This window comes from Mus caroli, chromosome 1 (assembly GCF_900094665.2).
Source record: "Mus caroli chromosome 1, CAROLI_EIJ_v1.1, whole genome shotgun sequence".
Taxonomy (NCBI): Eukaryota; Metazoa; Chordata; class Mammalia; order Rodentia; family Muridae; genus Mus; species Mus caroli.
The window spans coordinates 141,165,727-141,183,269 of record NC_034570.1 but is presented as its reverse complement, the minus strand read 5'-3'; the positions used below and the strand labels follow the sequence as shown (position 1 = coordinate 141,183,269).

The 17,543-nt window shown below is 37.7% G+C and overlaps 1 protein-coding gene across 3 annotated transcripts in view; it reads right to left on the bottom strand.

Annotated features, from left to right (window-relative positions):
• Positions 1-17,543, bottom strand: part of Tpr (translocated promoter region, nuclear basket protein) — a 59,536-nt gene that overhangs the window by 25,000 nt on the left and 16,993 nt on the right. For 2 of the 3 annotated variants that reach the window (XM_021154820.2, XM_029482354.1), the window contains exons 13-30: positions 17,323-17,520; positions 15,537-15,644; positions 14,424-14,650; positions 13,770-13,933; positions 13,025-13,158; positions 12,787-12,935; positions 11,361-11,523; positions 10,081-10,215; positions 9,509-9,649; positions 7,642-7,807; positions 5,836-6,002; positions 4,946-5,098; positions 4,455-4,571; positions 3,943-4,146; positions 3,650-3,834; positions 2,811-2,958; positions 1,770-1,907; positions 558-689 (exon numbers count right to left, since the gene is read on the bottom strand). In XM_021154820.2, the coding sequence (XP_021010479.1) occupies positions 558-689; positions 1,770-1,907; positions 2,811-2,958; positions 3,650-3,834; positions 3,943-4,146; positions 4,455-4,571; positions 4,946-5,098; positions 5,836-6,002; positions 7,642-7,807; positions 9,509-9,649; positions 10,081-10,215; positions 11,361-11,523; positions 12,787-12,935; positions 13,025-13,158; positions 13,770-13,933; positions 14,424-14,650; positions 15,537-15,644; positions 17,323-17,520 (2,829 nt within the window). The remainder of the gene's footprint in view (positions 1-557; positions 690-1,769; positions 1,908-2,810; positions 2,959-3,649; positions 3,835-3,942; positions 4,147-4,454; positions 4,572-4,945; positions 5,099-5,835; positions 6,003-7,641; positions 7,808-9,508; positions 9,650-10,080; positions 10,216-11,360; positions 11,524-12,786; positions 12,936-13,024; positions 13,159-13,769; positions 13,934-14,423; positions 14,651-15,536; positions 15,645-17,322; positions 17,521-17,543) is intronic. The other variant, XM_029482349.1, reaches the window with a different exon arrangement.

Genomic DNA, 17,543 nt, shown 5'->3' with positions numbered 1-17,543 from the left:
GTTTTTTTTGAGACAGGGTTTCTCTATATAGCTCTGGTTATACTGGAATTCACTTTGTAGACCAGGCTGGCCTCGAACTCAGAAATCCTCCTGCCTCTGCCTCCCGAGTGCTGGGATCAAAGGCGTGCGCCACCACGCCCTGCAAATGAAGAAAACTAGTCTAGTAAAGTTAGAAAACTCGCATGGAGGTCACACGCTACATAACTAGTATTTTCAAGGTAGACTTCTCACTAAATGCACTATGCTATATGGTCTCATCCCCAAAGGCCCAGTGAACATATTTTCTAAAAGTTCTGCAATAAAATATATATGTATTTTCACACATAAATGTATTTTATGTGTGCTCTTGTCACTTAGAATGACAAGAACTTTAAATAATATATAAAACATTAGTGATGTTAAAAAAGTGGGCTCTAACATGCCATATACTTGTGTGTATAACTATTAGTCTTCTCATGGTGAATGCAATTTTCACTAGTTTCACAACTCTTTAACATCTCTAATTCTTACACTGCTGATGCTCATTTCTGTGTCAGTAAATGGCTAACTGTACTCACCTGGTTCCGTGCTTTCCAACGCTTAACATCCTCTTCCAGTAGCTTCTTTTCTGCCTGGAGCATGCCGCTTTTCTCACTCAGCTCAGCATTGGCTTCTTGTAAGGGTAAAATGTCTAACTCCAGTTTCCTCACCTGAAAAGAGTCCCAGGTATGTTTATAACAAATGGTAAATTAATCTGTGCTGCGGACTGGCCTCAGTTGGGCCCCTTGCTCCTCGGGGAAAATCAGAGTCCCGTACAGGTAGTCAGGGATTCAGTGAAAAGTGACAAACAAATACAGACAAAGGGGTGTTGTATCTGAATGTAATTTGTCAAAGTGAGCATAAGACTTTTATATATTACAGAAAACAAAGAAGTTAAGTGATACACTAAGGTCAGACGAGGTACATTGAGATTATCTGACACAAAACAAAAAATGCATACAAAATGACTGGCAGGAACCAGGCAAGGTTTCCAACAGAGGTAACATCAGCCCTAAGTAAAATCAGCTATTTACAGGAGCCAGGTGAAAGGTCTGATGCAATGCTAGTCTATTGTTAAACCCACCACCAGGGGTCCCTTAGTACATACCTACTTATGCTATTCCTCCAGACCTAGTGAAAAACATGCACCAGGGGAGTTCTTACTACTAACCCTTTCATGAATAGTACAATACTCCCAGCTCCTCCTAAAACCACAACCTTCCTTCCTCCTAGGCCATTGTAAATCCCTGTGTATGGGAGTGACTCGGCTATTACTGTTCTAAGTATTTACTATGTAGACTGAGATTTCTAGCTCTATTCAAGTAAATTGTAAAGCCTAATTTCTTTCTCCCTTACAATACTAGAGCTAATTCTGAACGTTACTGATTAGGTAACATTCTTACTGAATTCCAAGCCCAGGATTGGCTCAAGGACTGCCTAGGACATAGGGACACTGGAGGAGGCTAATCTAACTTAGCTATATGTGAAAAATCAATCCTTAGAGGCACTCATAATAAAACAATATTGAAGGAAAGCACACAGATCCGTTCTCGACTAAAGCAAGGACAGAGTTGGAGCACTCGTTATACAGGATGCCCCGGTTCCAGGTGACTAAGTTTCTGTGAACTTTTTGCCTCGGAACTGTGTCCAAGCTTCTGGGCCTGTCACTCGAGTCACTCCTGGAGTGGGTGTGGCAATCTGTATCTTTATAAATAATAAGGGCTTCTGCGCTCAGCTGGTAAGGCACAAACCTTGGCTTGCATTTGTTGTAGGTTCTGTTCGAGCCTTTCCTTTTCCTCCCGTAGCATCTTGTTGGTCTCCATAACAACGTTCATTGTTTCAGTTTTCTTCATCAGCTCTTCATGTTGCGCCATTGTTTTTGCAGTTACCTGAAACAGTGACAAACACATAGATCAACAACCAGCACTCAGACTCGCCTTTTTCCTACCAGTTCTAATCTTCCCAATAAAAAGTATAGAGAATTTAAATTTCAACTTTAATGAAAGCTTGCAGGTTATTTTCCTTAGGCATGTTAATTTCAAATGAGTTTGAATAAATGTGAGAGACTTAAAGAAAAAAGGACTACAAATGCTGCCAGCAGAGACGCAGCAGCGCTCCAGGTATTTTTTTCTAAAGTACTGTCACTTTGACTCCTGGCTTTGCCCTTCTCACACCTGCTCAGGAGTCTGAGCATTTAGTTATGTTACTCTAGGATGGCACAGTAAGTGAGCTCATGGACTCAGCAGTGAGTTGAGAGCCACCAGTGCTTGGAGTTACCATGGTGAGCTCACTACAGACATCTCACAATAGACCTCATTTTCTTTCTCTACTTGTTACTTTTTCACTTTTTTTTTTTAAATTTGCTTATTTGATGAAAAATTTTTAGTTTAATTTCTTAGTTTCAATCTATTCTAGAATGACTCTAGAATTTTATTTTAGAACGAATCTCAATGTATTTATTTATATACAGCAGCTGCAAAAGATTAGAAAGCTGGAATTTTATATAGTGTATACTACAGTCTAAATGATTCGCATGCACAATCTCAATCCTACCTCTCACCTACAGACAAGGAGACTAAGATCAGGGAAGATAAGCAATGTTCAGCATACCGAGCTAATCCTATGGAAGCAGAATTTCAAACCAGACGTCTACAACAGAGCTTCTAATCACCACACAACTCGGCAATACTGGACAGATGCTAAATTTACAGCTTTAGGATGAGTGCTCAAATTAGTGTATCATGGTAGAAACACATGAGCTTTCCTTCTTTAAGCTTGGTGTATGGACATACCTGCACCTTTTCCCTTTCCGCATTCAGGCTATCCTGCAGTTCTTGCAACTCCCGTTCTAGCAGTTCAACTCTTTGTCGATACCGCAGACTCTCAACCTGAGCCACCTCAAACCTAGTTTCAGCAATTTCTTTTTCTCGTCGAATAAATCTACAAGAAGGCATGTTAAAATTTTAGAAAAGTCTAGTGTTTTAAAACTTGGAGAATTACTAAGACAACAAAATGCATCATTTTAGTATTCACTTTCATATTTCAACGACAGATTACTTTTGGGCTTAGATAGTAGCATTAGAAACATATTATTCTGGGCCTACAAAACGGCTAAGGAAGTAACAGTACTTGTGCATGACATGCATGCACACAAACACTCAGTAATAATAAGTGAATAAACAATTAAAAATAGATTATCTTTAGGCTGTGTCCAATGACACACACCCATAATCATTCCCAACACTTGAGAGGGAGAAGCAGCTGGGGTTAGTGAGGAAAAAAAAATATCTTTAAAATAATTTGAGACATCTAGTTTCCCTTTCCTTTTGTGAAATGGGATCTTGTTATGTAGCCCAGGCTGTCCTGGAATGGCCAGTTCCCACCTTGGCCTTCTAGGTGCCAGGATTACAGATGTGCCCTTCTCACCACGCAGAGCTGGACTTTATCTTTAGTTTCTCAGAAAAGCCAGCTCAAGTTCTTCCTGTGAGATTCAACCTTTAAAAGCACTGATTTAATCTCAGTATCAACAATGAGCACTAGGTTCCTTGGCCAACTGAGGCTGAGTGAGCTGTGCAGCACTACGTTATGCCTTCCTTATTACTGGGCCACTGTAAGAATGTAGTTGACTTACCTAAGAATTTCTAAAATTTGTTCTTGAGATTTCCCTTCTTCATTGAGAGATATATTTAATGGTGCTTGCACAACATCCTTCATAGAGGTGACCACCTTGTCACTTAATTTTTCGATTTGATCATGAAGTAGTCGGTTTTGTTTCTCTAGATCTTCACAGCGAGACACACTTTTGGAAACTTCATCCTACAAGCCAAGGGTCCATCATAATGTTTTCCCAAATGTACAGGAAAAAACAAACATAAGAAACCCTTTCCTTTCTTCAGAACATTCTACTGCGACCTACAACATTACCTTCAACACTCTCTCTCTCTCTTCCCAAGATGCTTTACATTCCAACAGCTGGGATTCTGCTTTCTGAGTTGTTTCTTCCAAATGCTGACGGATTGATGTCATTTTTGAAACCTGTTCCTTGGCAGCTTGCAGAGCTTCGACATCAGCAGCATGTAGCATCAATTCTCTCTCATACTTATTCTGGGCTTCCACAGCGATTTTAGCCTGCAATTAACAATTCCCCCATCGATAAAGATTAAAATCCACAAATTAATACTTTTACACACACATACACACACACACAATATTTCTGTTATATATGCACATGCGTGAAGGCTAAAGGACTTTGGGTGTCCTGCTCTAGAGCTCTCTGTCTATTATTTTCAGACAGGGTCTCTCACTGCACCCTTCTGGTAGCCAGCAACCCTACAACCTTCCGCCTCCCACAGCACTGGGCTTTCACATGTCTGGAAGCTGGAATCCAACCTGAGGCTTAAAACACACTGCTCAGAAACTATGAGAAGAACACTTACTTGTTCCTGACAGTCACGCCTGGCTTGCTGTTCATTACTTAAAGCTGTGCTTGCTCTCTGAAGAGCTTCTTGTACTTCATTCTGAACAGTAGACAGTGTTTTCTTCAATTCACTTAACTAAACAAGAGTAAGCCACAGTTAATTACAATCTGGGAAAATACTTAAGACATTAAACAATCCACTTAAGTAAATTGAATACAGCTATAATCTGATATAATCTACAGTTTTTAACTCTGGCTACTATCTGCAAAATCCAAGGCAGAGCTTCTTTCTAAAAAGCAGCACTAAATAATCAATTTTGTCAAGTGATCTAAATTTTTCAAAAGGAAATTTATACAGATGCACAGAATTGAGTGAAAATATAAAATTAAAATTCATAGGTATGCATTCAAGCAATTTCTGATGAGACAAACCAAAGTATAACTTATGAACTAATAAAGTGAACTCAGATTGCTAAGAAAGCAAGCTCCTGTGAATCCCAGTGAACTCACTTGTTGTTCCATGCTCTCGATGGCTTTCCTCTTGTCATCCTGAAGTTCTTGCTTTTCCTTCTCTACTTCCATCAATTTCTTCTCCAACTGTGTCTGAAACTCTGCTGATTCTTTCAAGCGAACTTCAATGTTCTTATGAACCTCCTCAGTCACCTTCATAAGCAGCCAGAAACAAGAGTAATAACATGATATGCAATACTTTTCCCAATTTAAACTGAACTGGACTAAAGTTACTATTTGTCTTATACTAGGAGAAGAATCCCTAAGATGATGAGCCAAGCAGATATACCACAGAAATCTAGAAGTGTAACTTCTCTTTCAACCTGGGTTTTTCCATATTGAAATCTGAATCTCTTTATTTTCCCTTCCAGCCTCATATTCATTTGCCCAAATCTACTTAGTCTATCACTAAAAGATGTTCCTCACGCACTGATATGGATTGATGCCAGTCACAACAGCATTTTTAAAAAAATGGTGGTACTCTCTACAATATATCCTTAATCCACTACACTACCCTTTGAAGAAAATTTTCGAACTATGACACATTAAGAATCAATGGTTCCATATAAGCGCAAAAAAATAACCTGATATGCTTATCTGAATACTCCCTCGACTGAGGCTTGACAGCTGTCCACTATTTTGATGACCTGCATGCCTCTCTATTCCAATGTTCCCACTTGTCAACTGTGACGCGAAGTCATGCACTAGCAGCAGATAACTCATATTCATTCTCCCCAATGTCTGAGCTTTCTAAATCGTGTAACTTTTGTTTTGATTTATTAGACTCCAAAACTTTCCAAAAGTAAAAGCAACGATGTCACCCTAACCCATAGCACACTGCTTTATAAAGGAGCAAGTTCTTAATTCAGGACAGTGTGACTTATATGTACCTGTTTCTCCTTGTTCAGGGAATCTTCTAAGCTGGTCACCATGGCTCGATACTGCTCCACATTACTAGTACTTGTCTTCAGTCTCTCCTTCAAGTCATTGACCTGTTCTTCAGCCTGCCTTAGCTGACTTTTAAGATCATCAACGTCATCTCTGTCACCAGGCTGACCTGGAAGAAATAAACCGCTCTAGTAAAATATATACTTTCAATTAATGCTTTAAGAAATAATAAAAATGACTTCTGTCAAAAGTACATGAAATCAGGATTAAAGCTAAAATTATCTATAAAGTGTATTTTAATTCATAATCCATGTTGAATATCAGAATAAAAACTAAGTCAGGCATGGTGGCACATGCCTTTAATTCCAGTGCTTGGGGAGCAGTGGCAGACAGATCGCTGACTCAGGTTTGGCATGGTCTACATATAAGTTCTAGGCTGGCCAGAGCCATGGAAGCTAGTGTCTGAGAAAGGAAAGAAGGAAAAAAGAAAGAAGAGAAAGAAGAAGAAAGGAAGAGGAGAAAGGAAGGAAAATTTAAAAGTCTGCTGTATCACTGCTTCCAAAAATTTAAGTGTTTAAAATCTCATCACGAAAATTAAGACTATTTGAAAGAATATTGAACCAAATCCAAACTGCAATTTATCTCAATTTTTGTTTTAGCTAAAGTAAATGGAAAATGAGCAAACTGAAAGTTGAAAGGAATACTTTATCATAAATATCATATCAATAAGAGATTTTAGTAAAACACCTATTAAACATATATCAGACATCTGTATTTAATACATAAATATTATACATACATAACCTTGTTTTCTATTATTAGTAAAACTATATAGAAAGATAATATGGAACAAAAGTTTTAAATGTTTAAAAAGTTGAATTTCTTCATCTGTATAAGACACCCTAATCAAATGAAGTATTTAATCCAAGAATACTAATCAAAATAAATGAGAATAAATGAGAATAAAAACTAAGCCAGGCATAGTGGCACATGCCTTTAATTCCAGCACTTGGGGGTCAGTGGTAGGTAGAGCACTGATTCAGGATTAGCATGGTCTACATATAAGTTCTAGGCTGGACTTTATCATAGATCTAATAAAAACCTCTATGGTGGTTTAAATAAGACTGATCACCCACAGGGTCCAACATTTGTATGCTTGGTTTCCAGTTGGTAGACTGTTTGGAAGGGTTAGAGTGTGATCTTGTTGGAGTAGGTGTGTCACTGGGCGTAGGCTTTGAGGTTTCAAAAGCCAATGCTAGGCCCAGGGCCCCTCTTTCTAGCCAGGATCAAATGAGAAAGTAGCTCTCAGCTACTGTTCTAACACCATGTCTGTCTATAATGCCACCATGCTCTCTGCCATGACGATAAAGTAGTCCTCTAATTAAACTCCTTTCTAAAAGCTGCCTTGGCCATGGTGTCTCTTCACAGCAACAACAACTCTAAGACAAGTTCTCATTTCAATCAATAAACTAATTTCAAGAATCAATAAATGGTTTTATTGTTGTGGTGAACTTGTCTTACATATGTGATGCTCTGGGTTTGATCGACAGAAAATATACCACGCCATACCCATAGATAGCTTCAAAGATCAGAGAACTCAGAACAGCTTAGCCTGATGTCAGACAATTATTTGAATTCTCAAGTCTTCCAAATTTATTATGATTCCCAACTGAACTTTCCTATTTGGAAAATAAATGTTTTTCCCAGCCTTCATAGCATGCAGGAAGAGGGGATTTAGTTTCAAGACAGGGTATAAACTGTAAGACTTGTCTGTTTTACTTAATGCTACACCAAACTACTCTCTTTACCTTTACCGGTTCTCTGTGTGGACTGTGAAGCGAGCTGGGCTTCCATATTATTAAGGTGCTGTTTCAGTGTAGCAATGTCCTTCTGAGCATTTTTTAACAGTTCTTTTGTGTTAAGATGGAGATTTATTTCTGTATCTAGCTGTCTCTTGGTATCTAATAGTTGAACCTGTAAGAAACAAATGCATTAACACTATAAAGATGATTACTAGGTTCTTATGTAACTAGATATTCAAAGTGATATCCTAAGGATCTTAGAACACTTGCTAAGCTAGAAATTCTTAACATGACAAAGCACATATTACAATCATGGTTTCTAGTGTAAGAAAGAGAAGTATAGCCTAGCTTACTGAAATTAGACACAGGAATATGTCACAAGAAAACGAAGAGATCTTAGCAGATTCCCTGAATTGAGAACACAGACCTACAAAGTTCCTGAAGACCAAAGTATCTCTAGTTCATGCTAGAGTGTGTGTGTGTGTGTGTGTGTGTGTACCTCTCTTCAATGTCCGGCACATTTGTGATAAGCATGTTTGTGAAATTATCACATATTACCAAAAGGCTCAACATGAAGAGTAAAGAGCAGCCAAAAACACCAAATATTCCCTGCACCACATAGCCAGGACTTTACAAAGGTCTTGCATCAGTGCTGAGGAATAAGTAGAGTTAAACCAAGCACCATTCTGGGCCTGCTTAATACTTCATTAAAAGCAACACTCAAACTATTTTTAACTTTACTACTTTCCAGAAGTTAACTAGGGAAAATTCTAAAGAATACAAAACATCCAGTATCTAAATTCATGGTCAGAAACTCCTGGGACTACTGCTATTTGTTGTCCTACTAAAGTAGATAGTTAGGATCCTACTGATGGTTAGCACTTTGGCTGCAGGATGGAGAGGTCAACCTTGAAATGAACAGAAAACCTTGAAGAATAGCTTACACTATACCAGATGGTGCTATATAGGCTGCTGGGGGAGAAAAGACATTGCTTACCCAGTGCTAGACCCTCTGTGGTGTAATACTGATTTTGGCAAGAAGTGCCCACCAGTGCAACAATGGCATGGTGGCTATGGGGCTACAAACTGCTTTCTGATTTCCAAGGCCTGCTCTACAGTAAGAATTTCATACCTAGTACTGTAAACCCAGTCAAAAGCCCAGGACTAGGAAGTCTGTAGACCCCCAGCTGGAAACTTCCTGTTGTTGTTTAGCTCAATGGTCATGCTATCGAACTGCACTGCTTTATGCTGCTCTTGACTCTGGCCAGCGAAGCTTCTTTCTTGCAGTGTGTAGTGGTTAATGAACACCAGTGTTCAGCCACGAGCAGGTCACCTATATCAACTTCCTACCATCCGAGGCTCTGGGGATTTCTTGGAAATGGAAGCAGAAAGAACAGAAGAGCAAGTGGATGGGAGGGGAGCTGTGAAATGCAGACTCTAGTCACAACATGGCTATTGCACACATCACCTTCAAGGAGCTGAGATTACCTATCTAGACAATACCTGCCCAAGATCAAGCCAGTTAAATTAAGTGTAGATGAGGAAGAAGCTACTGGCAGCTGCTAGCTGCTAGAGGGAGAACTGCTCTCCTTTGGGGATGTGGCTGTAGGTAGGCTGCTGTAATGGGCTTATGGGATCACTAATTGGACTCGGGGGTAATTAATAAAAGAAAATGAGAACAAAAAGTTGTGAGGCAGGCGAAGCGGGAGCAATAGTGGAAGTTGGAAGGAGGTGGTGAACAGATATGATTTTATGTATTATGTAAATGTACAGAGCTGTCAAAGAATAAAAATATTAAGAATGACCAGGCATAGTTAAGATTCTGTACAGAACAGTAACTATAAATTACATAGACCCAGATGCTAATACTCACGTCTAGATTCCTCGTAAGCGTGTGTCTTTGTTCCACCTCATTTTCCAATTTCTTCTTCAGGTGAGAGATCTCATGCTCCAGTTTTTCTATCTGGCTACTCAGCCTTTGTTTGGTTTCAGTCTCAGATCGCTCTAGTATGCCCTAATGTAAGAAGAAGTGAAGGATGCTTAACAATAAAGAAATTAAGCAAGACAAAGAATATTGGAAGCTATATAAAATTATGAGATTGTAATCCATGATGAGGTTAGAATTGAGAAGATTGTTGTTGGACATATACAAAGTATTTTGGCTACTTTTCATATTAAAAAATTTATTTCATATTAAATATTTAGTGGTATGGAATGGGGGCAAAAACATTAGAGTAGTTATAATTCTAAGACTCTCACATATTAATTACTTTGTTTCAATCAATTCTCTTTCTGAGTTTCCTTTAAAGTATTTTCTTTTGCACACCACCAATTTACATATAACTATAATGGATGAAAAAGTAACATAAAACTTTTAGTTAGAAAAATTAAGAAGATACAAAAGATAATATCAAATATCACTCCATGCACTTCTTATCTGTTTACCTGGATTGTCTGTAGATTAGTCAGCAACAAGTTCTGCCCCCTCTGTTCAGCTAACAAAGACTCTCTTTGCTGAGAAAGACGGACTTCAGACAATTTAAGCATTTCTTTTTCCTTCTTCAAATTTTCTGCTCTTACCTTAAAATGAATGTAAGTGAAAGAAAAAGTGTTGGGAAATACTGTGTCAAAAGTAATACACTTACAAAATTAAAATAATGTTTTCTTTACTATGTATTTCTTAGTATGATTTAGACTACAACTCTTGATCAAGTAAATATAATTCCCTGTTTCATGAACTAAAATGATTGGACTTAACACATACTTATGTTAACTTAGCTCTAGCAAACTATTCTTTAAAAACAATATAATGGGAGCTGGAGAAAGAGCTCAGTGGTTAAAAGCATTTGGTGTTCTTCCAGATGTCTCAACACCCACAGTAGGCAGCTCATAACTGCCTATAACTCCAGGTCACGGTGATCTAATACCTCTGAACTCCTCAAGCACTGGAACTTATATGTAGACACAGCCACACAGACATATTAAAAAAAAAAAAAAGAAAGAAAAAAAAAGCAAAACCCAGAACAAAATCCAAAACACCAGAACAAATATTAGTGTGTAACTACACCATAGTCAAATCAATACACTATGAATTATGTTAAGTCTTATAAGCCAAAAGTTTCTAAAGACTTCTTTTAAAGCAATAACCAATCTAGTCAATTTTTTTTTTCTTCGTTAAAGACTGCACTCTTATGTCTCAGGGGAAATGCAAGAATGAGTTAAAATGCAGTATCTACAAAGTATTCGGATTTAGTTCTGAGTCATACTAATTATCAACACTTAAAACGGTTTGAAAAAAGTTCCTGTTTCCCATCATGAAGTATAGCAAGATAAAATGCAATGTAGCAAACAGACAAAAACCCAGTGTCTTCAAGTCCTAACTAATCTGGTTCTCGTAACTGTCAAACAGAGGCAAGCTGCTTACTAGCTTTAGAACCCATTTCTCATAAAAGACATGACATACAGTACCTAGCTTTTAATAAAAGCCAAAAGTGATGGGTGTTAACTTTATCATAAACTAATTTGATATTCAGTTGGGAGCATTCTTTCTCTTTTTATAAATGGTCAACTAAAATTTTATTTGAAATTTTTCCTAGATATATGTAAGCTATTTGGAAAACATGTATCATAGTCTAAACAACACTTTACTATGCTATTTCAACCAATAAAATTAAAGAAATAAGTAGCCATATCAAATGTCAGCAGCAAGGGGGTGTTGGTCTCACTTCTGCAACTGCTAGCTTTTCATTGGCTCCTCTCAAGTCTTGCGTCATTGTGTTGATGATTTGTTCCTGCTTCTGAGTAGTTGCAGTGAGTTTCTGATTTCTCTCTTGTAGAGATGTTATTTCTCGGCGATATCCTTCTACATTATCTTGCAGCATTTCGTAACTGGTAATAAAGATGACCAGTTCTTAGGTCTTTGAAGAATTTCACAGAAACTTAATTTCACATGATTAAAATTAGAACGTGGCTTGTGTAATAATGTGCAACTTTCTATACTACCCTTATTTACAGTTAAAATTGAAATTATAAATAAGTAAATATTTCATTGAATAACTTATTAAAAATTCATATTGAAAATAATGGCAATGTAATTTAAATATCTAAACTAACAAGCACATGAAGGAAAGGCTCCAGAAATGATAGCCATGGTGCCACACACTCACAATACTAGCATTGCTGAGGCAGAATTGCCATAGGTTTGAGGGTAGACCTGTCTACTGATTATCAGGCTACCCGGGGGTATACAGTGAGAGATACAAGCCTGTTGCAAGATTTTCCCTGTCCAATTACATTAGGGCAGCAGGAGGCCTGTGATTGGACAGGGAAAAGGTGGATGGAGCTGGAATGACAGAGCATCTCAGGGAGAGAAGGGGAAGGCCAAGATGGAGGCAGACATGAACCAGTGTAGCTTTAACCAGCCACAGGTAGTTATGATATCATAAGGTTAGAAAGATTGGGATAAAGCTTTTATCATTATCAACTGGTTCTGAAATTACTGTATTGGCATCCTGTAAGTTGAAAATGTATTGATACATAAATCTGATTGGCCAACTATAAGCCTTAAAAATTTTGATTGTAACAGGTACATGGGTGTGGTGATGTGATTGTGGGGTGGATGGTTGTTGCGTGGCAGCCAGAGGAATTTGGGAGCACCGGAGAGTTGGCAGGTAGAGTCAGAGCCAGTGGGCCCACAGAGGGTACAAGAGTTGCTGGCACATGTGTGGGAATGTGCCAGTTCCTTTTTTAATATTTCCCGCAACACAAACCCATATCGACACTGGGAGGCTCAGGCAGGGCTGCCACTAGTTTGAGTCTAGCCTAGTCTACTGACTGAGTACTAAGCTACCCAGAGCTATACTGTAAGACCCTGTCTCAAAAAATTCACACTTCTCATCTCTTCAGAAAGAGCTCCAGAAACAATGTCTCTCAACCTGAGGAAAGAAAACCAGTAGCATTATCTTTCGCTCCTGGCCTTGACCAGGAGAATTCGCAGTCAATGTTAAGGAATGAAGATTACAGTTTCTCATCTTAGAACACATCACATAGAAAAAAGCAACACCGTTGTAAATTAATTCTGGGACCTGACTGGTCAGAATACTGTGAGTGCAACATGTAATAGCATTAATTCCCAAACAAAAGAAAATTTACCGTTTAGAAGCAAAATCTAGCTGAGTAGAAATTTTGGTGTTTTGTGAGCGCAGGTCTGTGACTTGCTCTTGAAGTTTCTCTAGCTGCTCATTTTGAAGTTTCTCACTGTCTATTTTTTCTTTTTTATAGTTCTCAAAGATTTCCTGCAACTAAACATTGGAGATCATTAGATGATACTATTTTCACCAAAAACTCAACTTGAAATTAACCCATGACTTTAACTAGGTATAGTCTTTACCTGTTTAAGGGCAGCCTTTGCTTCTATAGCCTCTGTGGATTCAATGACCGGTTCCGGAGCAGGAGTGGAAACAGTCTGTGATGTACTTGAACGTTTTGGAGTTGAGAGAAGAGAAATATCGTCTAAACTTGAAGCTTCAGAAAAATAAAAAAGACAAATAAGATGTTTTTGCTTGCTTTCATAAATCAGTTTTAAGGATTATTTGCAAAAGCATCACTACTAAAGTAAGTAGAAAGTAAAGTATTACTAGACCTATCAGAGAATGGAAATATTAAAAACTATTAAAGCTTGATAGCTCAGTGGGAAAAGCTGTCCAGTAAGCTGAGTCTGATCCCTGGGAGCCACATGCTGTCAGGAGAAAACCAACTCCCACTAGTTACCCTGACCTCACACACACAGTAGCCTTCATGCATGCACATACACAAGCACACACAGAAATAAAATGTAAGAAAAAAAAAAGGGAAAAATTGTTCATATTTTAAATTAGATGCAATGTATTACAAATTAAAGTACTAAAACAAGAAAAACAAACCATATAATTTACTAAGTCTAAAAAGTATGGTTTTTAACAATATTGATTTTTTTTCTTAGTAGTGTCAAAATGACACCTAAAAATCAATGTTACAATCAGTCACACACAATAGCTGAAGTCAATTTCCAAATTAGAGTAGCAACTGCTTTTGTCAAAAAACCTATTCACTAGTTCACTTCCAAAATATTGTCCTGTGGTTACATAAAAATCTACCTTGTAATGGAATGGCCATTCCTGTTGTTTGTGACAATAAAATTCGGTACATGTCACGCTGACGCACTATGGAATCAACAAGCTGCATCTGATGTTGTCGTGACTCACGGAGCTGTTCCAGTTCAGTGAGAGAGTTCTCAAGTTTATGTTGAAGTTCAGCAATTCTGCAGAAAATAAAAGTCTTTGTAGGTCTGTGTTCAGAGAGGAGTACAGTTTCTATTATAAATCATTCAATCATGCTGACTATTTTCATACTCTTTATTCTGTTCCTTCTTAAAATTCCCACCATAGAAGACTTAAGTACTTGTACTCATCAGTAGCATCTGGAAAACTTACTTTCTCAGCATTAAGCCTACTGACACTTAATCTTCTTGCAGTTAATGCCACTCTTCCTTCCCTAACACACTGTCTTTATAAAACCTCCATACTGTGCTTGAGTAATGCTCAGACTCTTTTTCATGAAGACTTCTTTCTTGAAACTTAAATGAAGTCTGCCAAGTTTACCTATTTTAGCACTAGTCATATTAAACTGAAGTTTACCTCCTTATTAAAAATAATTCCATAGAATTTTTGCTCAGTTTCCCTAAGTACCTCCATTACCCAGCATCTCTAAGGACAGACTAAGCTTAACACATTGCCATGGTCACTGCTTACTTAGAGGATGTTGTCTCTTGTTCTTCTCGTTCCCTGGTTTCCCCAAGTTCTCGAAGAGCGAATAGCAGACGCTGATTCTGCTGCTGAAGCTCTTCAATATTCCTGTAAGATACTAGGTGCTGCGAAATCACTTCAGACGAACTACTGATATCAGCAGAGCTGACCTCCTCATCCCGAATTACATGGTTACCCCTGGCTTCTTCAAGTTCCATCAAGAGCACTCTAATCTAGAAACAAAAATTTAATGTTATAAACCCCAACCAATCAAAGCTAATATATAGTATTTTAAAAAATAAAACATCAAAATCTATCACTTTAATGTTAAAAAAAAAAAAATCTAAGAAAAATTTTGAATGAAATAGCTTTTTTTTTCCCCCAAGACAGGGTTTCTCTGTGTAGCCCTGGCTGTCCTGGAACTCACTCTGTAGACCAGGCTGGCCTTGAACTCAGAAATCCGCCTGCCTCTGCCTCCCGAGTGCTGGGATTAAAGGCGTGTGCCACCACGCCCGGCTGAAATAGTTACTTTTAATATAAAGAAAACTTACAGAAAGTAGAAAAATACAACTTCAGAATAATGACTATTTTTTTTTAACATGAAACTACATGTAATTTATTTAGTGCTTGTTTTATATGGCAGATAGAGGAAGAGCCGACATGGCGGTGTGCACCTAAAATCCCAGCACCCAGAAAGATGAGGAAGGGTTGTTCAAGTCCCCTTTTCAAGAAACAGCAGTAGTGAGTAATGCATAGTGTAACCTAGTTTTAGCAAAAAACACACTTATATATTCAGATAAGTACTTACTGATACATGAATGGCATGAAACACATACACGCCAACTTGCTAACACTGGTTACACTCTTGGGACATGGGGACCAACAACCAAAAACTGCTTCCTGTTTCAATTGTTTGTGTACTCATTACAAATGTCACCAACAATGTGAAAATCAATCAAAAATCTCTGGGAAGACAGTGACAAGACGGTATGTAAGTGCTAGAGCATTCCTACTACAGGACGAGAATGCATATGCCTTTCCTAGAAGGGACGTCCTGAGACATAAGATGCAGACTCAAGCATCACAAAAAAACCTGGAAATCACACAAAATGTTCTAACCTGTTGCGAAAGGTCTTTTATTTGTATTTCCATTCTCTGATTGTCCCTTTCAAGTACTGATGAATGTTTGTTGGCTTTATCAGTGTCCTCCTGCAATCGCTGAATCTCCTTTAAAATATAAACGCAAGGGAAAACTCAGTGTCACCCAGGATATAAATAATAATAGAAATATATATATATATATGACATTATATATTATATATATGACAATTAAAAGCATTTTCTACCCTTAACAAGTTGTCAAATACAACTATGCAAAAATAAGAATCAAATTCACAGTGCGTATCCAAATGACCCCAGAATCATGATCAGAAGGATCAAGAGTAATCACGGTTAGACTAAAACACTTGAGATGTCAAAACTAAATATGCTGCGTAAGACACAGAAGACTTGATTAAAAGTCTGTGGCAATTTGCAAAGCAGCAGCAACCAAAACAGTACCCACTTAGTAGGTGAGCTCTGCAGTATCCATAGTTTGAGGTGGAGTTTTGAGAACCCTCCCATTAGCACAAGATCAGATGGATTAAAGGGAAATCTGTGTTCTATTTCCAATTTATGCATATTTAGGTTCATAGTTATTTTCATATACTTTTAAATATATTTTGTTAGTTCATACACCTTTAAGAAGCTATGAATAAGTGCAAGAGGAAAATAGAAGTACAGAAACAGTCACAAAAGACAGCACTCATAAACCTACTAAGTACATACAAGGTGAATTAAGATGCAAAGTAGATGCAGTTGGGTTGCCATTAGAACCCTACAAATTAAGAGCTGAAGATTTACACTAGAAAACACATTATTCATCTTGTAGATAGAAAATGCCACTTATTAAAAAAAATGCAGAAATGACCATTAAGCCCTTTTATTATTCTTTGACAGTGAAGGAACAAACTGTTTTATAAGGCGAAAGCTGCTATTCTAATTGATATGTCTATCTGCCATTTAACTAACGACATGCACTTCACATACCAAGAAGATCAAGGCAATATCCTATTAACAGAGAAACTTAAAGATCTAATTGGTCCCAAGAGACCTCTCTGAAAATAGAAATACAAGATTAATTTGTCAGACTGCCAACAGTCCCTTAGGGCACAATGAGTAAAGTTACACTGCTGTAAAAACACTATTAGCTACTTCTCAATGTCAGCGGCTTCTATAACAGAAGATTTAATTCGGAATTAAGGATACAATTTACTCAAATTCTCCAAGAAAAAACCATATCAATTAATAGAAGATATAAATTTATTTATCTACATTTCCTCAATAAAGTTCTCTTAAATCTTCAAGACTTCTCTGTAAAAAGCTATACCATAAAGGTAAATTAGAGTATAAACTCTTACATCATTAAGTAAAACACACCCTCCAGTAGCAAGAGGGTAGTCCTGAAAGTGCAACTTTTAGCATGGCAAAGGAGCTACTATAAAGTAATGCATACTAAGGCAGGCTAAATTTTGAACTGATATAAAAATCTGTGACCCAATATCAAGCTATGTATTTTTCTAGCCAGGCTTATCAAACCAAGAAAAAAATGGTTATGCTAAATTAGCCAACATTCTAATGCACTATGAGAATATTTGAAGAGTGGTCCAAGAAGATTTCCCTCTCAATCACCTTAACATACGTAAGAGACTCTCACAATTTAGCTGAGTCAAAGTAAGAATTTGTCATGGTGGGAGTGTAAAGCCTCCAGCTTTTCTAGTGCAAAGAGTGTTAATGGAAAAGTAGCCAGTACAAGATGTTTCATCAGTAGCTGTGCCTAAAGGTCAAACTAAGAAATGGAACCAACCTTCATAGCTTGCTCAAGCTTTGCAGAAAGACTGGCCACAGCTTTCTGTGCACGCTCGTACTCTTCCCGCTGGCGTTTCAAAATCGGTGCTTTGGCTTCCACTTCTTTTACTATCTCATCCAGATACTTATTAATCCTTTTATTTTCTTGTTTTTCCAAAAGTAACTGATCCTGAGTTTCCACATAAGCATTATATAGCTGGGAATGGAAAAGGTGGTCAT